We start from the raw sequence: 27,505 nt of genomic DNA on the forward strand, positions 1-27,505 counted from the left end.
TCTGTGAGCTCCTTTGTGCGTACCTGGCGCCACTGGGGATGCCTGGTGCCTGCAGACCTTGTAGAAAGCAGCACCATGTGGTGGGATAAAGCAGAGCTGGACGGAGTGATGAGGAGAGTCGAGGGGGAGTCCTGGTGTGCAGGTACCAGCTGAGCACATTGCTTTGGCACAGTGCCTGCGGGGCTGAAGTGCCCAGGAGGCAAGGCTCTGAAATCACACCTTTGAATCAGGAGCCAGAGCTCCCTGCCCTCAGCAAGCCTGAAATCTCTGTCTGACAGATGCAGCTCAGCTGCTCCATCCCCAGCCTCAGGCTCTGGGAGAACCCCTTTCTGGAGAGAGTATAGATAGACAGGCAGACAGACACAGGAGGCTGGGACCCCTCCAGCTGTGAATGCTGACAGATTTCTGCCCTGTCTGATCATCAGATAGGCTTTTTCCCTTTGCTGGGTTCCAGAGGAATAGCCTCCAAAGCCAGTCTCCACACTCCTACAAGCTACATGGGAGAGGGGTGGCTGCTGATCCCCTTTGCAGGAAACTCAGGTGTCCTAGGCTGGTTTTTCAGGGGTCTTTGGCCATCTCTGCTGTAGTTCGGCAACATCAGAGCTCATGGAAGGAAGTGGTCTTCTGCTCGAGTAACTAAGTACAAAGCTGAGAGTTAATAGCTTACATCCTCCTGCAGCCACACGCTGTCTTCCCTTGTGGCCAGGTCCTGGCAGAAAGAAAGCAGCCTCCATCCAGTACTTCAGAAAGTGTTTTGGTTCCCCTTGGTACAGAGAGATCTGCTCACATTACATTAGTTATTCTTTCCAGGGCACATGGGTTTCGTTGCAAAATTAAGACATTTGTCCGCAGCCTCACAAGTCATTTGCTGCAGTAAGGAGCTGCATATTTCTGCAGACTGGAGTCATAGGAGTGCTGAGGTGACATGAGACCTGCACGGTCACCCCCCATCACTAGTATTTTCTGCCTTGCCCTCTCCCTAGCAGCATCTGGCAGAGGGATGCTGCAGGATCTGTTTCTCCACAAAGGCTTTTCAGAGAGTGAGTGGGCTCTGACACATCATCACTGTTTGATCTCCAGCATGCTTGGCTCCCCATTGGAAGGCTCGCATACAATGATGCTGCTTCATTTGAGTGTCTGTTATCACATTGTGCAGAGGCTGACAGATGCTTCCAAGCATCGTTAATGCCTGTTGGGAGCCCCAAGCCCACAGGCTGTGGTGTGGGAGGACCTGGAATCCCACCGGCGTGCTGAGCCTGGAGCCCATGAGCCAGAGGTTTCTTTTCCCTTCCCAGAAGGTTGGAAATGTACCCAGAGATTTTCAGTATCACCAGTAATCCCCTTGCCCCTAACATACAGATATTTGTAAGCACCTCCTTCTTTACGGTTCATGATGGGACTGTTGAAGGGGGTGAATAGATTTTTTGTCTTAGTCATTCATCCAGCTGCTGAGGATCTCTCTGCACCCAGGAAACCTTGTAACTTCATTTAATATACCTGGGGAAAACAGGCTTTCTATTCTCCTTCCTGGTACAGGCTGGTGAACAACTTGTTCTCCCATCTTTTATTTCCCAAGCGCCTTTATCCTAAGAAGCTGCTCCCTAACTTTTGTGTTTCAAGAAATGTCCTAGAATGGCTTTAAACTGCTTTATAGGGTCAAAGTGTCTAGGACAAAGAGTTATAGACATGCCTGTTACGTGCCCCCAGTGCACTGTTTGTGTTCTTAACCTTTGCAGGGTCTTTCCGACCATCTCCTGCTGCAAGAATGGTCTCAGTTTGTCCCTGGTTCTCAAAAGCCGCAGTGCGTTAGGAATCTGCCAGATCCTCAATATAGCTATTGCCATGGAGGGCTTTCCATGTATGACACCAGGGTGTGAGCTACTGATGCCAGGCAGGAGGAATTCAAGTGGTAGGAATATGGCTGGACAGTCACTTAGCTGTTACACACACTTCTTGTTTCCAAGTGTATGATCCAGAAAATTAAAAAGAAACCCCACCCTGGGAAAATCCCATCCAAAGCACCCTTCTTCCTACCCCACCCTGTGCTTACTCACTTCCCAACCCATCACCTCCTGATTCCCTTCCCCTTGCTCCAAAATACTGTGCCTAAATTTGACATCCTTGGAATTTATGGGCCACATTTTACTTGCCTTTAAAAAATTTGGAGATTTAATTGTGCGGGTTATAGGCCATTTTGAAAGCCACAAAACTATTTTAAGCAGCAATTTGAAATTTTCTTTGATGAGGGTGATTGGGGCAGGAAATCACATGCAGTAAAAAAGGGGGAAAATTTATTAAACAGGCCCCAGGCTGTTATTTCAGCATTTTGTCAAGGACCTCTGTCATTACTTTAACTCTGATCCCTCTTGTCATGTGTCACCTGGCTATCCAAGCTGGCCTGGGAGGAGCCAAGGTGACACAGTAATAGATATGAAGCACAGGCAGCACCTCTGGGTCACCAGGTTGGCACCTGCCAAGCAGCCAAAGACCTTGCTTGGGAAATATGGCTGTTCCCACCTTTCCCTCTGCCATGGGAGTCATTGGAGGCCCATCCGAGGCAGGCCTAGGGACCCTTTCCCCTCCACAAGGAGGACAGAAAGAAGGTAGGATGCTGGTGGCTGCCTCTATTGCTGACGTCCCACACTGTTTGCTTTCTTCCCAGCACATCCTGTGATTGAGAATGGGCGGGTGGAGTGTCCCCAAGGATACAAGAGGCTGAACCGGAGCCACTGCCAAGGTAAGGATGCTGCTTTCATACCTCTCTCTCCTTCCCACGTCCATTGTCAGAGCTGTAACTACCTACACAAGTAAAATACAATTATCTAACTACCTGATATAGATCTGCAAAGAATGCAACTTATAAAAATCTCTGTGCTTTCATCAAGAATGAAAGATAAACAGGTAACAGTGGATTACATGACTCAGCTGATAAGCATAGTCAGCGCATAGTTGGGCCAGCACAAGAAAACTCACCTGTTAAATCCCAATAAGGACCTGTGTTGCTGCTGTGCTAAGTGTGAGTGTAAAAACATTTCTCCTGTAGTCTGGAGCAACAGAAATTCTGTTGCCTGAAAACATTTGGGAAGGTTCTTAGCTTGATCAGTTGTTCATTTACAAGTGGGAGAGTGCCGTAAAAGTAATTCCTTCTGTTCTGAGTGTGTCACTTGCCCATGCTGCCAGACTGCCCTGCCTGCCCCATGCTGCTGGGGTCTATCTACTTCTCATTCCTGCGGCTCCTCAGCTCCATATGAGGAAGGTGCCATCTCTCCTCTTTTTTCTCTGGTTCATGTTTATTTGGCATCTCTTGGACCCACAGTGCTTGTGTTTTTCCGTGTTCTGACTGAATTGGAATTTTACGGTTTCCTTCTCGTGATTCATGATAAGCTGAGAGGTGTCATCTCGAAGATGCAGCAGGGAGCCTGGGCCCAGGCCCAGGGCTGGCAATCCAATGACTCATCTCTTTTAGCTGGGACTTTCCACTATGCTTGCTTAATTAATGATTCAACCTCCCAACATTGTCCTGGGGGAGAACTTTCAACAACGCAATGGCTCCTATTCTCCTTGTCCTCAGATCTCATCCCTTATGCAGCCACAGACAGTACTATGGGTATGAGGAGCTATCCGGAGACAATGAATAGGAGTTGGAGGAGCAGAGCAGCTGGAGGGACTTGTGTCAGCGAGCAGGGAGCTGTAGTGCTTGCTCTGGATTTGCGTTCCCTCTGGAGCAGGGAGAGGCTCAGAGGAGCAGAGGGAGATGGCCATATGGAGTTGGCCAGGAAGATGTTTTTCGACAGGAAAAAGCATGAACCAGAGATTTGTGCCTCTGCGTGCTCCTTCGTAAGCTGGGCTGGAGGAATACTGTTCTGCAGACACTCTGCTTCCTCAAGGTGCTTTTCCCATGTCTGCTGTTGCAGTGGGACTTGTGTCAGGAAGCCCAGCACTTCACTTCAGGGTCCAGAGTGAGCAATTTGGCTGATAGACTATGGGAGAGGCTACATGGGACCTTCTCTTGCCAGCCCAGGTAGGAGGGGGGCCGAGGGGCTGGACAAGGGCTGATGGTTCCTGAGGCCATTGGTTGTAAGAGAGGAGCTGAACCAGGAAGCAGCTGAGCTCTGGTTTTGTAGGCTGTCGTCAAAGCACAGATGGTGACTAGAGGAGGGCCCTCGCAGAAGCCCACTTTCCTCTGTTCTGTATGGACAGAAAGGGTTGTCTCTGGTGCCTGCCAGCAGAGGAACAAATGTCTCATCTCTGCAAGGTCTTCTTTCCTTTCCTTGCTGCACCCCATTGAGCAGGAACAAGGCTGCATGAGTTGAGAGTGTCCGGCAGACCCAGCCAGGGAACCTCCTGGTGCTGCTGGGACCAGCAGGAAGGATGGCACTGGAAGGGATAATGTGGTTGCTAGACATGAGACAAACCTTGTCTTGGAGGCTCGGTGGTGGGGAGGCGTGCATGCACAGCAGTCACTGCACAGGACACACGCCAGCACCTTGGTGTCTGTATATCCCTGGTGTCCGTACATACTTGGTGTCTGTTGCTGATTCAGGTCCTTCCTGCTCACTAAGCGCCAGGATAAACCAGCCTGCACCTTTCCACCACAGGCTGCCTGACCCAGTGTGGCTGTTTCTAAGGAGCATTGGCAGGCTTCTGTGGGGTGGGAAGAAGCAACTGAGACAGCTTACAGATCTCAGTTTGTGGTCCCTGAGGCCTCTTCTTGTGGGCTAGCCCCGTCCCTGGCATGCTGCAGGGGGTAGGAGTGCGTGGCCCCAAGCGCGCCTGCCTGCTTCTGTTCCCTGTGGGGATTTCCACTGCGGGTGGGTCCTCTGCTGCCAGTGGAATAGAGGGGGTTGGACTGAGGCCGGGATGTGGCCCTGTTTTAAATTAAGCTCATAAAGCCTAGCTCTTGGTGCTTGTTTGTTTTGTGCTCTCATTACTCTAATCCCTTCAATCCCTTTGGTTATGTGAAGGCCAAACACTTCATCCAGTTGGTGTGTCAGAGCAACACAGCGTTCCAACTATGCCTGGGAGTGACAGGGATGAGCCCTGAGGCTCCTCCAGAGAGCCCAAGCCTCTTCTCTGAGAGGGTTTCCCAGTACATTTGGGGTCTGGCCACTGGTTGTTTTCATGAAGTCCGTCCTGTGCTTGCTGTGGAGGAGGAAACCATTACATTATGCAGCCAAATCCTACTATTCCCTGGCCTGCTGCACAACCCTATAGCGTTGGTACTTCCAATTCACTGAACATCATGGCCTGGTCTTGATGGCCGCTGTGTGTCTCAACCATGTATGGGGCAGCTGGTGTGGTGAACGGGGTAGTTTAAGAGCACAGGACTAGGGAGGACCTCTCGGATCCTTAGGTCTGAACTCCAGCTGTCATAGCTGGCTGCGTGACACCCCCACTTCCACCAAGCAGTGATGCTTCAGCTCTGAGGAATAAGGTAGTGCTGTGAAAGCCATTCCTGAGCCTAGCTGTTCTCAGTCAGGCTCTTCCAGTATCTGCATTTTTCCAAGTGTCCCAGCAGCCCACCTCTGCACCCCTTCCACCTTGAGAGTCTCTAGAGCACCACTGGGTGCTCTCAGGGCACCTGAGGTCTTACCAGGGCCTTGGACATTGGCATTGGGACTGCCCTATGTGTGTTTGTGGAAAAGTGTTTGTGATGCTTCCTAGCATCATGTTGGCATTTCTTGGTCTTGGCAGCTTGCAGCTGTCCTGTGAGCAGTGAGTGTGCCCAGGTCCCTCTCACTGCCTGCTCTCACCTCTTAGCTTGTAGTATACGTTCCTGTGATTTGTCCTGAGGTGGTGCTGAGGTTCATCCCGCTCCTGCTACTCCATGCTGCCATCCAACTCTTCCTGCACAGCTTGTGCCTCCTGACACAGCACATTTCGTCAGCATGCTGACTCTTCTGGGCCAAGCTCTTTAGTGAAGATATAAAGCTACATCAATCCATGAGGAGGGCTTCCTCCTCATTCTCCACCATGAAAGTTGCCCTCAGCTCCCCTTTATGCACCTTTTGCTAATCCCTGTCTTCTCCGGCTTAGCTCATACATTCCCACATGGTGCTGCTGTAGGAAAGGCTTTACTGCAGGCCAAATGGGTGAGCCTGACAGAGTTTCCCTGGGATAAGCCCACCTCCCTTCCTGAAGACTGTGTCTGATGCGTGCTGAGTCAGGGGCAGAGGCAGAGCTTGAGGCAGGGCTTGAGCTTGGCGAAGTCCCACTTGCTCAACCTGTTCCTGGAAGAAGACACCAGCGCAGCCTGGCCCACCATCCCTCCACCTCCGGAGGAGATCAGTCACTGTCGTCCCCGTGTGCTGGCACTGAGTTTCTTAGCAAGGATACTCTGTGGATGACAGCTCCATACGAGCAGAACCAGGGATCAGGTGAAAGGACAGGACTCACCAGTCCAGGCTTGCAAACAACAACCATGATGGCCGTAAGAGCGAGCCTGCTGGGGAGGCTCACCGTAGGGCCCACATCTGTTTTCCATGAGGACCGTGAAGCAGAGCAGTCATTCACAAGCCATCCCTCCAGCTGCAGCGAGCAAGCTCTGCACTGCAGATGTGGGACTGCTGTCACTGTGGAGGTCCCCACCACACTGCTTGGTGCGGAGGCTGCCTCAGACACCAGCCTGGCTAAGACCCCCTTGGTCTGCGGCACCTGAATGGGAGGTACGGAGTAGGGGGTTCAGTTCACCCTCAGCTTCTTCATATCTCACCCGGCTCTCTTCTGTCCACAGATATCAACGAGTGCTTGATGCAGGGCCTGTGCAAAGATGCCGAGTGTGTGAACACCCGTGGCAGCTTCCGCTGCACCTGCAAGCCTGGCACCATGCTGGACCCGTCCCGTAGCCACTGTATCTGTAAGTGCTCCAGGGAACCCCTCAGTTTGGGAAGGGATCTGAGAAGGACCCCACAGCTGAATGAAGGCTGCAGCGTGCTTCGTGTCTCTTGCAAGTGCGGTTGAGTTACTCTATCCTGTGCTTGTGTGCAGGATAGGTCCCCATGCCTTGGCCCCGCTTCATTCATTGTTCTTCTCCAGGGACATCTCATGGGCCCTCTGGAGCCTGGAGGGGACATGCCTGTGGTGCGGCAGCACAGGACAGAGCCTTCTGGGTTGAGAGCTCCCACAGGAGCTGGATTTGCTTGGGGCTGGCACTGCTGGGGGGATGGCCGGATGGCTGAAGGCCAGGGGATGTTCTGGCAAGAGGATGGGGCAGCCCTTGGGACAGGCTGGGAGGCATGGGCAGAGAAGGGCCCAAGGGGGAGAGACTGACTGTCTCCCATTCCCTCTTTGGAGAGTGTAGAGCTTGACCTCTGGCACTAACCCTGCCATTGTGTTTCAGCGGACAAAGCAGTGTCAATGGAGCAGGGGCTGTGCTACCGCTCTGCAGCCGGAGGCGTGTGCTCCTTTCCTCTCTCCCACCACATCACCCAGCAGATCTGCTGCTGCAGCCGCGTCGGCAAGGGCTGGGGGAAGAACTGCGAGGAGTGCCCTGTGCCTGGCTCAGGTGAGATGTGCCTGCTTCAGCTTTGCCTGCTCTGGCTAGACTGGGGTTTTGGCTTGCCTGAACTTGCTGCCATGCAGATGGCTGCAGGACCCAGAGCTGAACGGTGCAAATGTTGGCCTGTGAGATGGGTACAGCAGCCCAGGAAGCAGACCTGGGTAATACCGGGAAGACGGAGAAATCCCTGATGGGAAACCACTCTGTACCAGAGGGAGAGCACAGCCATGTCTGTGCCTGGCTTTGCTCGACAGCCTTTTTGTCTCTCGTACATCTTCTGCTGGGATGAAAGTCAGGTGAGGGTGAGTTGGCATATCTCAGTATGGGGTAGGGTGGAGGGGAAAGCACTGAAATCCTCAGGGCTTGGAAAAATTTTCAGGTGGTTTGTGCAGAGCATCTTGAGTGATGTGCAAAGTGCTCAGTGCCGAGGTTCTAGGAGTTCACTTTTATCTGCTCCCTTGCTCATCTTTGACCCTCCTGTGGCATGATCCCTTCCTAGCAGTACTGACCCAGGGAAAGGATTTCAGTTTTGGTGTCTAGGAGTACCAGCCAGTGCCTGTTCAAAACCCACCCTGCCCTGTAAGCAGATTCCTTCTGCTTGAAGCAGCCACCCACTGCAGCCCAGATGTGTTTCTGTAAGGATTTAACCCTTAGAAATCTCCACAAAATGATAGGATGCGAGAAACTGGTACCTGCATTCACATATATGCCTGTCCATCTTCACTCCTTTCTTCCACTTGTCCCACTATCATGTCTGGGTGTAGTAAGCCAGGTGATCCCTGCACCAGCCTCTTCTCTCCAACCTCTGCCTTCTAAAGCTTTGATTTGATTTTCCCTCGCAGAAGCCTTCAAGGAGATTTGCCCGGCAGGACATGGCTATACCTACTCCAGCTCTGATATCCGCCTGTTGATGAGGAAGGCAGAGGCAGAAGAACTGCCCTTCATCTTGGAAGAGCAAGGGGAGAGCAGCAACTGGACTTTGGACTGGGCAGCAAGGAGACAGCAACTGCAGGACAGCCTACGTGGGAGCGTCCTGGAGGCATTCCCCCACCCTGGCACCTCGGCAGGAGAGGGTAGTGTGGGGTCTACTGCTTAAAGCTGCTCCATCTGGGCCCCTAGCAAGAGTGGGCAAATTCCCAGGTCCTGCCATGCTCCCGTGGATGGACTTCTAGCTGATAAGAACTTTCTATATCTTCATGAATATGCAAGGTGTTCTTCAGCCCTACTAGTGTTCCTGGGGCATGAGACACCATGTCTTCAAGCCTTTGGAGAAGAGGTTGAGTGTTTCAGGCTCCTGCGACCGCATCTTTGCAGTTGGTGCTGGCTGGCCAGGCTGCCTCCACTGGGACCTCAGGTCTGCGTGGCATCCCTGGCACTGCAGTCCTTGGGCTTTTGTCCAGCCCAGCTGGAGGGAAGTGTGACCAGCTGCTTGTGCCAGCACCTGCTGGAGTGGAAGCTCCTGGGGTCTGCACATTGCCAGGAGAAGAGTCTGGGTGTGTTGGCTTTGGGAACAAGCTCTTGCGGAGGAGCATGAGGGACTGAGTGGCAGTGTCTTAGAGGTGGGGTGAAGTTAGGGCAGCCAGGGTTTTAAGGAGGGTGCCTGCCTGCCTTGACTCTACTCACCATGCACTGTTTCACTTTCCAGGTGAAGTTTCTCCTGCTGCGCAGGTGAGTAAGGTTTGTCTTGCTATATCCGGGTACATCCATGCTAGGGGATGTCATACAAATAGGTGACAGGGAGGTGTGAAATGTGGTCAGAGAGATCACTAAAGAGAGCAAATAGCTGCTGCCAGAGGGAACAGAGTGTGAACTGCAAACTCTATCACCCTGGCTTAGTTGCCATGGCTGAAGGCACTGTGCCACGTGCCTGCTCGGCCCTTGCTAAGAGGCCATTAGCTCAAACCAACAGGTGCTGAGGGCTCTGCTGCAGTAGTTCATGGTCAGCATTGACTCCAGCTGGCGTTTGCTGTGGCTGGGCTAGCAGCCCAGGCTGAGGCCGGAGCTGGCTGAGGTGTGGGTGCTCTCTCCCTGCTGTCAGCCTGGCCTGGCTGTAGAGCTAATGAGCGGCAGGGGAAGGGCAACTGCTGCAGTCAGCTTGGGGTCGGCTCCTCTCATGAAGCCCAGTGTCATGTCGAAGCCCAGCTCGCAGGCACGTCTCCCCGTGCTCATGTGGGTGCAGCAGAAACTCCACTGGAGCAGTTGGCGTGGGTGTCTCCCACACTGGTTGTGTGAATTCACCCTGTCTGATGGGAGCAGCCTGGGGACTGATTCTCTGCCAGGCTTTACTGGGGCTGGGTTTCTTTATTGAGTCTCACTTGAAAAATGTGTGTCTCTTGATCCCTGCTGTCAGTAGAAGTTGGGCCATATCTCTCCTGAGCATCTCTGTGCCCCCTTGCTATAGCAGCCCAGCCCTCAGAATGTACTTGCAACCTCTCTGAGAGAGGGGATAGCACTGCCATCGTCACTGCTTCATAGACATGAAGTGACTTGCCCAAGGACACATGAGAAATCTCAAGACAGGGCAGAAATTTGAACCAGAGCTTCCAAATCTGAAGCAGAGCTAGTCTGGGATGTATATTGCTCAGCCATCTGTTTCCTTCATCCATTGTGGAAAGATCCTTGGAGCAGAGACCCAGGTTGTGCTCCAACACCTCCTTTGGCAGCCATGGGTTTGCCAGGAGGGGATGTTGAGGAAGAGCGTCTAGCACCAAGCACCCTTCTAGTAGGTAGTGCTCTTGAGGCAGGTTGGAGCAGTGGCTGTCCTCAGCCCTCCAGAGCTGCCAGTGACAGTGGCAGTATTTATCATGCCTGGATGCCCTTCCTGGCCATCTTGTGGAGGTATCTGCCCAGTAGCAGTGCCCTGGGTGTCACCTGCACAGCATGCTGGCACGGCCCCTCTGTGGGCAGCCCCCCGGGCATGGCCAGGAGCTATTTTGCTCAAGATGATGTGCTTAGGACAGAGAGGCCCTGCCAGCTGCACCCAGATGTGGAGCTTCTCCTCCCAGGATGGTGTCTTGGGGAGAAAGAGGAGCCAAGAGGTGGGTGGGAAAATGTCTCAGGGATGCTGCATCCCAGCTACATGCACAGGAATAGAGGCAGTCCTATGTGTCTGTCCCTCAGGGCGCTGCTGATGCCACCGCAGAGCCCGCCACACGCAGAGGTGAGCGCCCGGCTGGCGGGAGGGCAGGGTGGTCATGGGGAAGAGGACGGGGCAGCGAGGAGGGAGGAGAGTGGGAAGGCTGGGAGCTGCCTCGTCTGCACCACAGCCCCTGGTGCTGGGGAGGACGGGCTCCTGGCTGGGCTGGTTGCGGGACAGTGTGGGGGACCAACGCCACACTGGGGTGGCTGACGTGGGGCCATAGGGATGCGGGGAGGTGGAGCAGGCTGTGTTAAATAACAAGATGATGAGGTTGCTGCAGCCACCCTGTGGTCCCTTTCCATATGCTCTCTCGGGGCTGTGGATGTGGGGACACCCAGCACGGGTAAACCTTGGGTGGGCACCTCTGCCTGGGATTGGGGTCTGGACCTCACCTCTCTTCTTCCTCAGCAGAGGAAGATGAGTCCTGGCGCAGTCGTCCCCAGCCTGGCTCCACCACCACCTGGGATGCTGCTGCTCCAACACAGATGCCAGCGCAGGGCTCAGGTGTGTGTCCACCGCTCTCAGAGATTTCCCTTCTCTCTCTGCCTAGCACTATGGGGAAATTATGCCCTAAGCTCAGCCCAGGGGCTCTCTCTCTTCCCCAGCCTGCTTGTCATCCCACGTGCTTCCCTTGACTTCCCAAAGAAAAGTCCCTGCCCTACTGCCTTGGGGTGTTGTCCCAGCCTGGTCCCGGGTGCTGCCAGCCAGGGAAAGCTGGCTGGCCGTGGGGAGGCACGAGGGTGATCCTGTACGGGGAGCAAAATGTTTGGCTTTCTGGATCCTTCCCCACCTGCAGCTGACTTGCCCGGCACAGCAGTGGCTGCCAGGCGAGAGGGATCACGCGCCTGCTCCGGTGGCTTTGGCCCCGTTCTCCCGCGGCTCAAGCTGACTCATCGGGAAGGGGGAGCGCAAGGGGAGGCATGTGGCTCCCGGGGCGGCTTGTTTACAGCGCTGGAAACAAGGGCACTGTTGTTCCAGGGTTGCTTAAGTGTCTGGGAGCGAGGCCCCTGCCCTCCGCTGGGGGCTGGAGCACCTTGGGGAGCAGGCCTGGCGGAGGCACCTTGCTGAGGAATGCATCTTCCTCAATAGCCTTTTGTTTGGGGTTGGGTTGGCCTCCCTGGCTGGCTCAGTGCCGAGGGGTGTGCCGTGCCCCGCTGCCCCCCCACTGCTGCCTGCGCCCCGCTTAGCAGGGTGGCGGTGGGGGGAGCCCTGCTGTCACCCCAAAAGGAGCCCCCTTACAGGTGCCAGGCTCTGCTGCCAGTCCTTCTCCAAGGCATGGGGCTGGCAGGCTTCCTCACCACCCTTTTGTGGGGCTGGGGCACAGGTGAGCAGTGCAGGGGACTGCGGCATCCCAGCTGGGCTCAGGGCGGAGGAGGTGGCAGGGTCTGCTGTGTCCTCCCTGCGGCCCTGTGGGTGCAGGCTGCCTGAAGACATAGAGCTCAGCATCGCTCTCTAAGAAGGGGAAAAGCAGCCTCCCTCCCAGTGGTGCTGGGGAAACAAGGCAGATGCTAGACTCGGTGCACCCTTTCGGTGCTGCCCCCAACCCCATGCTCTCCCCTCCCAGGGGTCGGCAGCTGTGCCTCTTCACCCCTCTCCTGCGGAGCCGGCGCTTGCGTGCTTACCCCGGAGGGATACAGATGCTTGTGCCACCCCGGCTATACCTTGGACCCCAGCCGCCTCCACTGCATTGGTAGGTCGGCACCTCCTCTGCCTGCCGGGCTTCAATGGGCCATTTGGTCCTTCAGGGTCCTGGGGGAAGGTTTTCTGGCAGCTCTGCTGAGCCCCTACCCACTTGCTGCAATTGCAGGGCTGGCAAGGGTCTGGCAGGGGTCTGGCAGGCAGCTGCAGGTGGTGACTGCCTGTCTTCCTTCCTTGCCTGCACACAGATGAAGATGAGTGCCTGAAAGATCCTTGTGCTGGAAAAGGTCGCTGCATCAATAGCGTGGGCTCTTATTTGTGCCTCTGCTACTCTGGGTACATCCTGGCTGTTTCAGAAGGCAAGCAGAGCTGTGAGGGTAAGTAGTGTCCGCCTGGCACAGGGTTGCCACCTCCTCGGGTTGCCTGCCACCTTCATGCTCTCTCATGCCTGTGCACACACACAAGCACTCATGTACACAGTGCACACACACATGCACACCTGTGCACCCTCCCTCCCCGCAGGCCTGCCCACAGACAGCGTGATCCATGGGGACCACCCTCTCCTGCTTGCTCAGGGACAGGACCTTGCCCATGATGATCTGGGCAGGAGCTTGCGATGCCAGCCCTGATCACTGCTTCATGGCAAAGGGGGTGCTAAGACAGATGGGGGATGGAGGAGAGCCTGGGCATGGGTCCCCTAGGCAGAGCGCTGCAGGTGGAGCAGCTCCTCTCCTGCACCCAGCCTTCCACATGCTGGAGGGGAAGACTTAAGGACTGTCTCCCTGTCTGTTGCCAGATCGAGATGAGTGTGAGCAGCCCTCTACCTGCTGGGGACAGCGATGCATCAACACCCCCGGCTCCTACCGCTGCGAGTGCAAGGAGGGCTTTGCCATGGGTCCCAGAGGACAGTGTGAAGGTGAAGCTTGCTGCTCCCTGTTCCCCTGCCTCTCCTACGCACCCTGTGCATGGCTGAACACCTTCTTTCCTCACCACTCCATGTCTCCTGGAAGGGAGGAAGGACCCCCCCACATCTGTCTGCCCTGTACTCTCCCTGAGGGCTGTCTGTCCTCTTCTCTGCCTGCAGGAGGGACAGGCTTTCCTGGGCAGAGAGGGGAGTTCTCCCAAGATCCTCTCCCACCTCCCCAGAGAGATCCCCCCACGACCAGTCCATGCCAGGTTCCCATTCTGGGCGGAGTTGCCCATCCATTTTCCTGCCACTTTTCCTCTGTCACCAAACCCTCATGCTGGCAAGTGGACTGCAGGGAGAGCAGGCTGCAGAGACTCAGGCCACCTGTCCCCACAGCATCCCACTCACATGGCATGACCTGGGCCCTTGAGAGCATTTGACCTTGTGAACATACAATGTGCCTGATCAAAGATCCCACTTTCTCAGTAGGTCATCTCCAACAGAGAGTGGGAGACTATTTTAGGAGGCAGTATGAGAAATGGGGCATGCACAGAATACTGCTCCCCCTGCATGGCCTCCAGAAGGCACTTGCCTTAAGGACTTGCTGAGCTGGAGGCTGCATCCTAATCATAGTTATGAAGGTCCCAGGTGAAACAGCCCTGCACAGATGTTCTCTGATCCCTTTCTCTGCCCATGCACATTCCTGGCCTTGGCAACACCCTGCGGCAGTAACTTTTGCTGCTGGATTATGTCAGCCCTCAGGTGTGGGTGTAGGATCCTGAGTGGTAAGTGGGACTATAAGAAGTGTTGCCCAAGACCTGGCAAACTTGTCTCACTTCCTCTTGGGCATCACTGTCCCCCTGAGGGGGAGTCTGAGGATCCAGCTGGCAGGGACATCCTGGAGAAGGCTGCACTTTTCACCTTTGGGAGCCTGAAAGGAGTGTGTTTCTTGGCAGATGTCAACGAGTGCGTGGATCCCAGCCCTTGCCGCAGTGGGAAGTGTGTCAATACGCTGGGATCCTACAAGTGTGTCAGCTGTGGAGATGGCTACCGGCCCAGGAATGGGAGATGTATTGGTGAGGAGCTTGGGCTGTCTCTGGGCAGCACCCTCACCCCCCACAGAAGTGCTCCCTGCAACTCTCAGAAGGAGCAGGGGCACAGGCAGCACCCTTCTCCTGCGGGCAGCCAGCCTGCGTGGCCAGGGCGCAGCACCCTCATGGCTTGGGTGGTGGGGACGGTCCTGAGCATCCTCCCATGCCATGTTGGTCTCTGCTGTGTCATGCAGACGTGGACGAGTGCCTTGTGGAGGGGACTTGTGCTCATGGACGGTGTGTCAACCTGGACGGCTCCTTCCGCTGTTCCTGCTACCAGGGCTATGAGGTGGCAACTGATGGGAAGAGCTGCCAAGGTACCAGGGGGCTGTGGGTCCAGACCCTCTGAAGTGTCATGCACCCAATCCAGAGGTTTCCCTAGGCTCTTCCTGAGCGCTTGGCTCTGCCTGAGTCCTGGCCACCATGTTGGCTAGTTCTCTCAACACATCTGCCCCGGTCATAGTTACTCTGCATCCTTCCCACTCATCCTGCTCTCCCTCATGTGCTTATGCAGACATCGATGAGTGCACGGCCCAGGCTGCCTGTCCCTCCGGACTCTGCCTCAACACGGAGGGCTCCTACTCCTGCACAGCTTGTGACGCTGGCTACACCGTCTCCAGAGATGGCAGCATGTGTGAAGGTATCCCTTTCCCAGGGACAGAGGAGCGGGTGCTGGAGGGAATGAGGGAAGAGACATTGCAATAGCTGGGTTACTGGTGGGGCCTGGGGACTTCCTTTAGCCTTGGGATCCTTCTCCAGCTCTTTAGCTCTGATCAGCAGAGAGCATGGGGGGCTGCAAGCAGATGTCACCTAGAGCAGCAGGAAGGTGGTCTTCCTCACGCAGGAAGGGGATGGGGGGGGAAGGATTCACTGATGAGACTCCTGGACTAATGATGGCCTGGGGGATGCTGACAAAGGCCAGCGAAGTACAGGAGGCCTGGAAACATGGGCAGAGGAGTTGTGTGTGGTTCAGTTCAGAACCATGTGCCTGGGAGCACATGCCCCAAATGTAGGTCCTCAACAGAGGGAGAAACCTTGGGTCCACAGCCAGTGGAGAGACTGTGAGCGCCCACGTTTCATCATTTTTCCCCAGCCCCTAATGTAACTTGGACATGTTTAAAAAGGAAAGCTTAGTTCAAGGGCTCTGCTGTGCCAGGTATGCATGGCAGTTAACACCAGCATCGATCTATGTTGGTTGCATTGCTGAGACATGAGAGCACTCCACCCCAGCCTGACTCCCCCAGCGCAGGCATGGAAATTCCCTCCCTGGTGGTTGCCCCCAGGGGATGTCCTGGGCTTGAGATGGCTTGAGGCAAATTCCCTCTTTGGGGCAAGGGAACGGAGGGGGCAGAGCTGGCAAAGGTATTTGTTTAAAGATTGGCCATGTGCTGTAAATTTCTCTCTGGAGCACTGCAGAGCTCTACAGCCTCCACATAGCTGGCAAACAGATCTTGCCTTTGATATGACTCTCAGAACAGCCCCCTGCATGGGGGCCTCCAATGGGGGAGAAGAGGGAGGCTCTCCTCCTTCTATTCTCCTCTGTTTTAGTGTCTGAAAAAGCCAGTGTGAAATGAGCTTATTTTCCAACTGATTTTTGGGTACAATGGAAGAACCATGGTTTGATCACTTCCATCTGCTCTCCCCCTTTCCCAAGACTCCATGTGAGCCCCTTCTCAGCCACCTTGCCCCAGCCCTGTCACAAGGGCACCTTATCAGGGTTCGATACTGTTTGGGTCATACTGACCAGACAGCAGGATGGCATGTTCTTCCCTGCCTTGGCTGGTGGCCTTGTCTGTGGATCTGGGTTTCATATTTGAAAAATGATAAGGGTTTCATGATAGTTTTGTGATAAATAAACTAGGTTATGGTTCATCTCCAGAAAGATTCAAGAATATTGCTACTTGCAACCCTTTGAGACTGAACAGCTGGGAATCCTGCCCTGAGGCAGTAGGGAGCAATGTTCATTTATGCTTCTGGCACGCTCAGTGCTCTGCAAAGGGGAAGAGGAGGTCCCTGCCCTGTGCCAGTCTCAGGACTTTAGCTCCTGGCAGGGGAGAAGAGTAGAGCAGGACCTTCTCTACTAGCAAGTCTTCTGCCGCCTGCACACCAACCCATCCTTCTGATTAGCAGTGCCCTCCAGTGCTTCCCCCCTACCTCATGGGCCTGCAGGCAGCGGCAGTCTCCTGGCATCTCGCAGCCCTCTGTCAGAGGGAAGCTACCCCTCTCTCCTCTGCTGTGAGCAAAATCCTCAGAGTGCCAGCAGGCTCTGTCCAAGGCCTGTGGAACTTGGGTGGGAGAGGGTTTGTGGGGAGCTCTGCAGCTGGGTAAGAGCTGATGTAGGCCCCCGGCCAGCTTTGCCAGGAGGACATTGTAGGCAAGTCTGGCAGGCAGGAAAGCATTGCCGCATAAGGTATGGCTGGTGCCGGCTTACTTTCCTGATGTTTGCTCTTTGTGAGTTTGGCTGGAGAGAGGGTTTGTCAGCAACTGTGGCTCTGCACTGGCCTCTTGGTGGTTGTGGTACCCAGTGCAGAGCTCTGCCGGAGGTGGACACTGGGGTTAGCAGTATCCCTGTCCTCACAGAATCACAGAATGGCTGAGGTTGGAAGGGAGCTCTGGAGATCATCTTGTCCAATCCCCCTGCTCAAGCAGGGCCACCTAGACCCAGTTGCCCAGGACCACATCCAGATGGCTTTTGAATATCTCCAAGGGGGGAGACTCCACGACCCCTTTGGGCAACCTGTGCCAGTGCTCAGTAACCCTCACAGTGAAAAAGTGTTTCCTGATGTTCAGACAGGACCTCCAGTGTTTCAGTTTGTGCTCATTGCCTCTGGTCCTGTCACTGGGCACCACTGACTTGGTGCTGGGATCCAGTTTATCTTGGTCCCCATGATGGAGGGGAGTAAAGGGTGTGAGCTGACTCCTCACGCCCCAGTAACAGGGAGTCTCTGCCCTCATCTCGGTGTGATGGGGCGGTCTGGGAGGGCAGCTCAAACCCACCTTGCAGGCCAACAGCTGCGTGATGGCTTCCCTGGGTGGGGATCTTCTCCAGTGGCAGCAAGAGCTGAGGCCTCACTCTGTGATGTGCCCTTCTGCTTGGCAGATACCGATGAGTGTGAGGACCCTGCTGTTCAGTGCCTGGGGGGAGAGTGCAGGAACACCCCGGGCTCCTACGAGTGCCACTGCCAGACTGGCTTCGAGCTCATTAACGGCACCATGTGCGAAGGTACAAACCCCATCCCTGCAGTCCTCTGGGTCCAGGACATAGAGCCTCCCTATGGATCCCCCTTCTTTCTCAGTAGGGAGAAAGGGCAGGTGATGCCACCATGCATGGCACATCCATAAGGTTGTAGCCAAATGCAGGATTACCACGGACAGGGAAGATCTCTGTCTCCATGGCAAGAAAAGCAAGGGGCCATGAGCACTGCAAGAGCTGCCTATAAGAGACTGGGGAGAGGGAATCCATGTGGCTTTGGTGAAGGGTGTCCCCCAGGGCTGGGTGCGTGGCCCTGACTCTGCTCCCTCTGCAGATGTGAATGAGTGTCTGAACAGCGAGATCTGCAGCCCCAGTGGTGAGTGTCTCAACAGTCATGGATCCTACTTCTGCATTTGTGCTCCTGGCTTCTCGAACACGGCTGGTGGAGTCAGCTGCCAAGGTGAGCTGGAGGATGGCGGTGACATACCTTTGGTCCTGCCCTCTGTTCCCTCCCCTGCTGTGAGGTCCAGGTTGATGATTTTGGCCTGATTTTGCAGATGTGGATGAATGCACAGACAAGTCCCGGTGCTCACAGGGCCAGTGCCTGAACACAGAAGGCTCCTACAGGTGTCTGTGTGAAAATGGGTTCAAACACTCACAGGAGACTGATGACTGCGTGGGTGAGAGCTCGTGGTTGGGGAGATTAGCCCCCTGGGACTTGGGGGGATAGATGCAGCCAGTGCAGGGGGGAGGGCAGTTCTGCTTCCAGCACCCAAAGTTGCTGGTGACTTGTAAGGAGGACTAGCAACGGCTTAGGGCCTCTGGCCAGCTGAACTTGACCCACGTGCTGCAGTGAGCAAGCAGGGTCCCCATCTGACCATCCTCATCCCCTTGCCCTTCTTCCTGCAGACGTGGATGAGTGTAAAGAATACGGGGATGCCATCTGCGGCACGTGGCGGTGCCAGAACAGCCTGGGCTCCTACCGTTGTATTATGGGCTGCCAGCCTGGCTTCCACTGGACCCCCTTGGGTGACTGCATCGGTGAGTATGGCCCTGGGTGTCCCTGTCCCTCCTCCTGGCAGTGACAGGGTGGCTGTGGGACATCTCTGCCAGGGGCGCGGGGGAGAAGGAGGAGGAGGAGGAAACGTGTGGCTGGTGGAGAGGCAGATAATGCTGAGAGTTTGTTTTCTTGGCTGAGCTGCCTGCTTGTGTCTAGACTTCTCTCTTCCTGGCATCTGGAACAGACACTGCATTGTGCTGCTTTCCGCTTGGGGAGAGTCCTGGGCAGGTTACAGCCATTCCAGGCTTGGGGCTGGACCACAGCTCCCTGTAGGCTGTGTTTGCTGGGGCTGCTGCCTGTGCCAGTCACCTGCCTGGCAGGGCTGGGTGAGGTCAAAGGCTGCTGGTACCACTGTGTGCTAGGCTGGGGACTCTGGGTTTGGAGTTCAGGCTCCAGCAAAGAGGAAAGAGCAAAGGGCTTTCTACAGTTTTTGAGGCTCCCCCCGGCTCAGGGAAGGCTGCAGCAAGGAGGAGCTGCTGCCAGCCTCTGGGCTCTGGGCTGCTCCAAGACTCAGATTTAGCATGTGGAGCTACTCCTGGCCTTGGGAGCAGCGGGCTGGGGGCATGCAGCTGCTCTGGCTGCTCCAGGGAAATCTCTCCCATCCAGCAGTAGGAGGGGAGCGGGATGCAGCCAGCAGGGCTGTAAACCTGCCCTCTGTAGGCAGAGGACCCAGTTGTGACTGTCCAACCCCACCAGGCTGGGGCAAGGCAGAGATTACTCCCTGGCACTATGGCAGTTGGAGAAAGACCAGGTCAAGAAGAATGGGACAGGAGGGTATCATACTAGATCTTTCTGCTCTTGCCCCATACCCTTCAGTTGCACCCTTGTATCTCCTGCTGATGTGAGCCTGTAGGGTCTGTGTCCCTTTATGCCTCTGCAGGGACCTGTGCTACCCTCAGTCACCCGTGCCAGCCACCTCCCACGCTTCACATCCATTTCCCATTCCCACTTTGCTCCTGTTGCTCTATCCACGTGGCCTCTTTGCAGCTCTTGATGTTGCAGGAAGCATCTCTTAACATGTGCACTCATAGCAGGGGAGTGAGTGGGGCAGCCAGACACAGTCCTTCACATCAGGGGAATGCCTGCCCCATCCCCAGGTCTTGGGGTCAGAGCAGAAGGGCCTGGACACGGGGGGGTCTATTGGAAGAGGTGGGGTCTGGGGCAATTCCTGCTCTCCGCTCTGCTGCAGATATAGATGAGTGTGCCAACGAGACGCTGTGTGGGAGCCATGGCTTCTGCGAGAACTCAGATGGCTCCTTCCGCTGCCTCTGCGACCGTGGCTATGAGAGCTCGCCCTCTGGGCACTACTGTGTTGGTGAGTCTCCCGTGATCACTCTGCCAGTCAGTGAGGGAGAACCATCAGCAGATGCCAGGCTGGTGTCCCCACTGTGTGACAGCTCCCAGAGCACGGGCAGGGACTGCATCCGCACGTGGAGAATCCCAGACATGGACAGGGCAGCTCGTGGAGGCAAAAATCCTCCCCTTAGCACGGCAGATCCTTAGGACTGCAAAGGAGCAGGGCTCTATAAAAAAGTGAGCAGCTCCCAGTGAACATGGAGCCCTTCTCTGTGCAGGTGGAAAGGAGGTGCTCAGGGGCTGGAGGGACTGAAGGTGCTAGGCAGGTACTTTAATGAGTGCCTGGAGAGAACAGGCAGGGTGTAATACAAGAAAAAATGTTTTCACCATGAAGACAGGCAGGCAGTGGAACAGATGCCTAAGATGGCTGTGCAGTTGCCTGCCTTAGAGGTTTTAAAGACCCAACAAGACAAAGCCCTGAGCATCCTGGTGGGATCCCATAACTGACCCTGCTTTGAGCAGGGGTTGTGCTACATACCTCCAGCGGTCCCTTCAAACCTGGACGATCCTGTGATCCAGTGACTAACTGCAAGCTGGAGTTCAGGCTCCTTGAATCCACTGAGAGCAGGGCAGGAAGCTCTTGCCAGACTTGTGCTGAGCCATGGTGTGAACAGAGCTCTCAGCTTGTCCCTAGCAGCTTCCATCTCCCTGCTGAAGGGTGACCCCATGCTGCAGACCATGCACAGGCTGCCCATGCAGAGGCAGGGCTTCCGCTCCCCACCGCTGCCACTTGCTTTGCAGATGTGAACGAGTGTGAGCTGATGGTCGCTGTGTGCGGGACTGCGCTTTGCGAGAACGTGGAGGGATCCTTCCTGTGCCTCTGCCCCAGCGACCACGAGGAGTACGACACAGAGGCAGGGCAGTGCCAGCCCCGAGCAGCCATGGGTGAGTAGGCAGCTAGGACAGAAGCATGGATGGCAGCTAGAGCAGGAGCGTGGTAGCCCTGGCTGGGGTGAGATAAAGCTGAGGGGCTACCAGGGCTGTACAAGCCCACACAGGCATGGGCAAGCTTTTGTCTGGGGAGAGCTGAGGAGCCTGAAAGTGGGGACCTGGGAAGGCCATGCTGCCAGTGATGGGTGTGCTCTGGGACCTCCTAGGTGTGGGATGCTGCGTTGGGGTGCCAAGGACCCCATCCCGTCCCTGCTCTGCTGTCTTCTAGAGGGCCCCGAGACACACGCAGCCCACCTCTCTGACAATGCAGAGCGCAAGCAGTGCTACTACCACATTAGTGATGTTCGCCTGTGTGACAGTGTCCTGGCCAAGAACATCACCAAGGAAGAGTGCTGCTGTACTGTGGGGGCAGCCTGGGGTGACAACTGTGAGACTTACCCCTGCCCCATCCCAGGCACAGGTAGGACTCTGGCCCCTCGACACCAGGCAAGGCCAGTGCTCTGCCTGCCAGTTCCACCTTGGTTGCACTAACAAGCCGTTTCTTTTCTTCCCATCTCCCCTTGGCATCTGCTTCCTTGCCAGTGGAGTACCAAGAGATCTGCCCTCTCGGGAAGGGCTATGTTCCCCAGGAAGATCTGCTCTCAGGAAAAGTCTCTTTCACAGGTACTAGCACTGTTTTCTCTCATTTCTCCCAGGGGGAAGAGGGAGGGTGCTGTGCAAAGCCCTGCATGGAGATGCATCCACAGAAATATCTCCCTGGGGCTGTGGTGGGGGATGCTAACACCCTGCTGCTGCTTTCCTCCATCCAGAGAAATCCCAGATTGCCAGTATCACCGAGCTGGAAGTGGCCCTTCTTCCAGTCCTGCCTCACTGCTGGCAGTGATTCTTTCTTCGTACAATTCTCCCATGCCCATTTTGAATCAGGGATGGGGTCTAGTAAGACAAAACCCTTCCAGTTACTGCTCAGATCTCCCAGTGGCTGGCTGGCTCAGTCTTTGGCACTTCATCTCCAGGGGCTTGTGTTCTCAACCTTCCAGAAACACACATGAATTTCCTATTTGTGAAAGTATTCTGTTCCCCACCATCCCTCGCCCTGCTCTGCCTGTGTGTGCTTCCCCCTCTGCTCTCAGGCATGGGGCCGGTGGGAGAGGCGGGGGGGGGCTCACTTGGGGACCTGCCAGTGATCCAGGCCAAGGTGCCGTGCTGGCTTTCTGCAGGTACAACACCCAGCCCGCCTTGCTTCCACGGCTCTGCTCCCTGAGATGCTCTCTCCCTCCCTCCATCCCTCCCTCAGACATGGACGAGTGTGAGATATTTGGCTCCGAGTTCTGCCGCAACGGACAGTGTTTGAACACGGTGCCGGGCTACAAGTGCTTCTGCCGTACGGGCTACTTCTATGACTCCAGCAGGCTTGAGTGTGTTGGTAAGATGGTCTCAAAGTGCAGCAGGCACCGCACTGCGCACAGAGGGACAGACGTGCTGCTGCACCCAGAGTTGTCGCTGCTGCCCAGGCTACAGGGCCAGGTCTGGACAACAGGCTTCCTGGGACCCTCCCGGGGAACGAGAGAGGAGGTGGAAGGAGCCCCTGAGGTCCCCATTTGGGCAGGGAAAGGGTCACATTGCTCATGTCTGCCAGCCTGAAACTTTGCTCTGTCCTTGTGTATGGGTAGACCAGGACGAGTGTCAGAACGAAGTGTACTGCATCAATGGCGAGTGTCTGAACACGGACGGCTCCTACCACTGCTTCTGCAGCCTCCCTCTTGTGCTGGATGCCACTGGCAATCGGTGTGTGAACCTCTCCAGCAGGGCAGGTGAGCCTGAGCCCCCGCCGCAGCACACCTTTGCCCTGCACATCCTGCCCCACAGCTGGGTCTCCCAGCAGGGAGCAGGGGGTGGGGGCTCGGTGTCAGCAGCTGAGGTGTGCCAGCAGCAGCACAGTATGCAGCCAGGGCAGGGGGGGCAGGAGCTGGAGCACATGGTCATCCCTCTCAGGACAAGGTAGGGTAGCACTCTTCTGGATGATCTTCATGGCATCCTTTGCTTGTGTCACTGACAGATGCCTTGGAGGAGTATGAAATCCACCTGGATGTCTGCTGGCAGACTGTTGCCGACTACATCTGCCAAGACCTGCTGCATGGCGAGCAGACCACGTACACCGAGTGCTGCTGCCGGCTTGGTGAAGCCTGGGGCCAGAACTGTGCGCTCTGTCCGCACAGGTCCTCCGGTGAGCAGGGCGGTGTGGGCAAGCATCCCCTGGCAGAAGTGGGGACGGGCTGGGCTGCCAGCGGTCACGTCACACAGGGTCAGCCACATATGACTGCAGCAAGGGTTCCTCTTGTTGTCTACATTGACAAAGCCAGCACAAGGAGTGGGTGAACCCACCACTTCTCCAGGACTGAGCTGCACCAGTGGGTAGGATGTACCTGAAACTGGTTTGCAATGAGTCCAAGGTGTTTGAGGGGAGAGCTGCTCTGTGCATCCCGCTGCTCCTGCTTAACTTGGGAGAGGTGAGGCAGTGGCAGCCGGGGATGGGAGCACATTGGGAACTAGGCTTCTTGCTGCTCAAGAACTTGGTGGCCCCAGAGAGGAGCTGGTCTTCTCAAAGACAGGATCCCATCAGCAAACTACAGAGCTGCAGCTTTGGAGCCCATTGAGCCCAGCAGGCCTGGCTCTGCTGGCCTGGTGTGGATCTACCCTCTCTGGGCACAGTGGACCTATCTCTCTTGAGCCAGGTGCTGACCCTTTTCTCTCACTGCTTGCAGCTGATTTTGCTTTCCTGTGTAATGGGGCCAGTGAAGACAGTGAGAGAGGGGCTGAGCTCCGAGAAAGACCTAGGTATGAGTACGCACCAGGCTTGGAAGACCCCCACTATGGCCTTCCCAGCCCTGATATGGGCCCCTACTACAACTACCTGGAGTCTGAGTATGGAAACCCCGATGCTGGTTTCCCTCGGAGGGAGCCCAACAGCGAGTATCACGGCAGACCTCTCCACCACGGCCCAGGGCGGTCCCCGCCCCGCTACCTGCCCAGCCAAACTGGTGAGTACTGGGAGACAGAGAGAGGTGCCTTCCCTCCCAGCCTGTGCCCATGGGGGCTGCCTGGCAGCTCCCACCCCAGCCAGGGGGCTCCAGGCTTGGAGCAAGCTCTGCTCCTGGCAGCTCTGAGTCGGTCCTGGCTCCACCGGCACCATCTCGCTGCGTGCCCCCCAAGTCCCCTCCGCAGCTGGGTGGAGGATCGCCCTGGTCTGACACCACCTTGCCGCCCTCCAGGTCTCTACGAGGGCTTTGAGGGGCTGCAGGCTGAGGAGTGCGGGATCCTCAACGGCTGCGAGAACGGGCGCTGCGTGCGCGTCCGGGAGGGCTACACCTGCGACTGCTTTGACGGCTTCCAGCTGGACATGACCCGCATGGCCTGCGTGGGTGAGTGGCGGCCGGGGCCAGCCCCGGGGGCTGCCGGGCGGTGAGGCCGGGGCTGTGCGGGCAGCCGGGCCTCCGCGTTCCTTGCCGGCTGCCGCTCTCTGGCGGTGCTGGCCGGGACAGCTGGCGGAGGAGTCCCGGCTCTTCCCAGCGCTTCCTTCCCATAGACCCGGGACGACCTTCCTGGAGGTTCAGCCGGCCACTTTCTGCTGGCAGCTAGGGCACCCCTGGGCGTCACGGGGAGCCCCTGATGGCTCCCTTTGCATAACGCTCTTGTATTATCACCAGCCACTGTTACTCTATCCCTGATCAATTTCCTCTACGTTTGCCATTGCCCTGATGAAACTCCTCACTTTCCACCCTGCCCTATGAGGCACAGTCTCTAAAGCTTCTCTCTGCATTTCCTCCACATCCCTATGCCATGTCTCCATCCTTTTCACCGTGCAGCTTCCCCAAGCCAGCTGAGGCCCCGGGGGGGCTCAACAGAGCAGATGCAGACTCTCCTTTTCCTTAGGCACGGCACTTACTGCAGCTCCCAGCATCTTTGTTGCATGACACAATCATGCAGCTTCATACAGAACCTGTGGTCTCTCTCTCTCCCCAAATGCTGCTGGGCAGAATGGCTGCCTGAGCTTTTACTCCCTGTTCTGCATTTGTGCACTGTTTCCCTTTCTTTGGCCACAGTGCTTTGCATTTTCCTTCGGTGAATTTTGTCTGGTTGATTTTGGACCGCTTCTCTGCTTGATCAGAATGAGTCTGAACACTGCAAAGTGCTTGCAGTGTGGCATCACACAGATAGATTTTATAAGCATGGGGATTCTTCCTTCATCCACCTTAATGACAACATCTGGATGGACTAGGGGTCAGGGCAGACCGCTGCTTAAATGGCTTTTATTGTAACAGCCAGGTATTGCTAATTACCTTTGGAGTGCAGCTTTGCAGCCCATTGTGCAATTGCCGCATTTTTACCTAGCCTGTATTTTCTCTGTCTGCTTGAGTGTCATGTGAGAGTGTGTTGAAATCTTCACTGTGGCCAAGGCACATCATATCCACCACTTCTCCCTTATCTGACAGACCAGTTATCAGGTCAGCGAAGGGAACCAGATTGGATTAACGTAATCAGGCCTTAAGGGATCTGCATCAGCTATTTAATGACCCTGATATCCTTTGGAGGGTTGTGACCTAATCACTGACAAACCTGGTCTGCTTAAGGAAATGGGGATGACCAGTCTGTAATTCTGGATTCTTCCTTCTCTGTTTTTCAAGGTAGTTACCAAATTTACCTTTCCTTGGGTCTCTGAGACCTCCTTTACCCTCCATCTCGGAGAGAACTGCCAACTTTTCAGGGACTGCAGGAGCATTAAGTATGTGAAGATGAATTGCAGCAAGCCTTTAGCAATATGAACGTAACTGCTTTATCTAGCCAATTGTCGAACCTCTCCATCACAGTGTGGCCTTTCCCTCCCTGTAGTCCTGCACCCTCATTTAAACACTTCAAACATGGTCTGCACCCTGTCTGGTTACCACAAGCATTTTTATGATGACTGGAACAAAGCCCACATTAGCTGCTCCAGCCAGCTTGGCTGGCTTTTGTTTCCTCTGCCGATAAGGACCAGACCAACATTCCCCATTGTTTCCTGCTAACATATTTATGGAGCCTTTGCTTGTTTCTTTTCTTGTCCTGGACTAATTAGCACTCATTTTACACTGGAGCCTGTCCCGTCCATCCCCTGCCCCACACCCCACCCCCCACCCCTCCTTCAGTTCTCCTACGTGGTGCTTAGTCATCCCCATGTTTTTACCTTGCTGACTTCAGGCCTCTGGAGTACTCCTGTAGCGGCTGCAGTGCTTCCCCTCTTGCCTCCCTATGGGGCTAGCTTGCCCTTGTCCGGCAAGATGGGCTGCCTGCCCCCAGCCCTGCCTGAGTGGGCAGGCTCCAGGGCTTGGTGCACACTGCTGGCACTACTCTGCTACTTCTGGCTTTCGGGTGCCTCTGGGCTAAAGTAGCCTTGTTTTACTTCTCTCAATTTAGTGGTCCACAGCCAGAGCAGCCTGCCTGCTTTTCCCCCTTTTACCTTTCCCTGGAGCCCCAGCAAGGCTGCCTCCCCCCACTTTCCAGGCTGCAGAGCACATCTCCCCTGATGTGCTGCCTAACATCTCCTCCTTGGGCTTCTGAGCAAGCCCGTCCCATCCATGGCGATGTTCTGGTCCTGAGATTTAGCCTGTTCAGCCATTGCTTTGGCTGTATATGAAGGCTGCCTTGATCCCCAAGCTCTCTCATCTCACACTTCCCCGCTCTTCTTCCTCCATCCCGTGACTGCTGTGCTTCCTCCCACGGTGCCTGGAGGTTTTGCTTCTAGCCTCCCTCCCAGGGGTTGCACTTCCCTTTCTTTGCCAGATGGCCCCCTCCACCTGTGCTACAGATAACCCGAGGTCCCCAGGGTGGCAGAGCTCTTCAGTCCTCCTGGGGGTCTGTCGGTCACTGTTGGGGGCCTTCACTCTCCCTTGGGTGGGCAGCTGAACCCATCAGCTGCTCTTCACTCCTCCCTGCTGATCTGGGGGGTGGTTGAGGCTGGAGTTTGTGGTCAGAGGGCTTGGACCTGCCTTGGCAGGTGAGGATTTGGGCTCTGGAGGTCCTGTGGGTGCAAACAAGGACTCTGGGGTGCACAGCGATGCTCTGCCTAGCTGGTGGCCCCACCACAAGTTGGGGTAGCTTGGGCAGACTTGTCCAGGGAAGTGCATTTAGCAGAGCAGACTCGTCGCAGTGGGGTGGCCGCTGTAGGGCTCGCATACATGCTGTAGCCCAGCGGCGAGCCAGCTAAGTGAGCCCTTTGGCACAGTTTGCAGGTTAATAAAACAAGCCCTTGTTTGTGCAGTGTGAGGTCCCTCTGTGTTCTGGTCCTGGAGGTGATAATCAGCCTCTCAGGGCCACCATCATCTGCCTTCTTGGCCTTGTCAGATCAGGAAAGGGTGTTTTCCAAGGCTGAAGGTGGCCTTTCTCCCAGATCTTATGCTAGCACAACTTATTAGCATGAAACTGCTAACCCGAGGGTGTCACCAGCTGCAGAGCATGGGGGGGCCCTTATCCGGCGTGCACTGCTGGGGGTGCGGGGGTGCTCCTTCCTGTGCTGGGCGATGCCAAATGCTGGGGATGTCACCCTTGGGGACTGAGGGGGCTCTGTGGATGTGCTGAGGGGTGTGGGAGGCTGGTGGGGCCACGGTGGGCACCCTGGAGGGGAGGGACATAGGGCACCTGTGGGGGAGGGCTGGGAGGGAGTGGCAGGGGCACAAGGAGATCTTGGCTGCAGGCTGGGAC

At 55.8% G+C, this 27,505-nt stretch overlaps 1 protein-coding gene across 1 annotated transcript in view; it reads left to right on the forward strand.

Annotated features, from left to right (window-relative positions):
* Nucleotides 1-27,505, forward strand: part of LTBP2 (latent transforming growth factor beta binding protein 2) — a 76,004-nt gene that overhangs the window by 47,550 nt on the left and 949 nt on the right. Inside the window, exons 10-35 of the mRNA XM_049826000.1 lie at nt 2,663-2,737; nt 6,734-6,856; nt 7,340-7,504; nt 8,341-8,571; nt 9,144-9,166; nt 10,619-10,658; nt 11,046-11,141; nt 12,202-12,327; nt 12,524-12,652; nt 13,072-13,191; nt 14,139-14,258; nt 14,468-14,590; nt 14,788-14,913; nt 17,374-17,496; nt 17,801-17,926; nt 18,024-18,146; nt 18,376-18,507; nt 19,716-19,841; nt 20,624-20,767; nt 21,042-21,233; nt 21,356-21,436; nt 22,068-22,196; nt 22,444-22,584; nt 22,830-22,997; nt 23,536-23,811; nt 24,043-24,192. Coding sequence (XP_049681957.1) covers nt 2,663-2,737; nt 6,734-6,856; nt 7,340-7,504; nt 8,341-8,571; nt 9,144-9,166; nt 10,619-10,658; nt 11,046-11,141; nt 12,202-12,327; nt 12,524-12,652; nt 13,072-13,191; nt 14,139-14,258; nt 14,468-14,590; nt 14,788-14,913; nt 17,374-17,496; nt 17,801-17,926; nt 18,024-18,146; nt 18,376-18,507; nt 19,716-19,841; nt 20,624-20,767; nt 21,042-21,233; nt 21,356-21,436; nt 22,068-22,196; nt 22,444-22,584; nt 22,830-22,997; nt 23,536-23,811; nt 24,043-24,192 — 3,408 coding nt within the window. The remainder of the gene's footprint in view (nt 1-2,662; nt 2,738-6,733; nt 6,857-7,339; nt 7,505-8,340; nt 8,572-9,143; nt 9,167-10,618; nt 10,659-11,045; nt 11,142-12,201; nt 12,328-12,523; nt 12,653-13,071; nt 13,192-14,138; nt 14,259-14,467; nt 14,591-14,787; nt 14,914-17,373; nt 17,497-17,800; nt 17,927-18,023; nt 18,147-18,375; nt 18,508-19,715; nt 19,842-20,623; nt 20,768-21,041; nt 21,234-21,355; nt 21,437-22,067; nt 22,197-22,443; nt 22,585-22,829; nt 22,998-23,535; nt 23,812-24,042; nt 24,193-27,505) is intronic.

The sequence above is a fragment of the Accipiter gentilis genome, chromosome 22 (genome assembly GCF_929443795.1).
Source record: "Accipiter gentilis chromosome 22, bAccGen1.1, whole genome shotgun sequence".
NCBI classification, from domain to species: Eukaryota; Metazoa; Chordata; class Aves; order Accipitriformes; family Accipitridae; genus Astur; species Astur gentilis.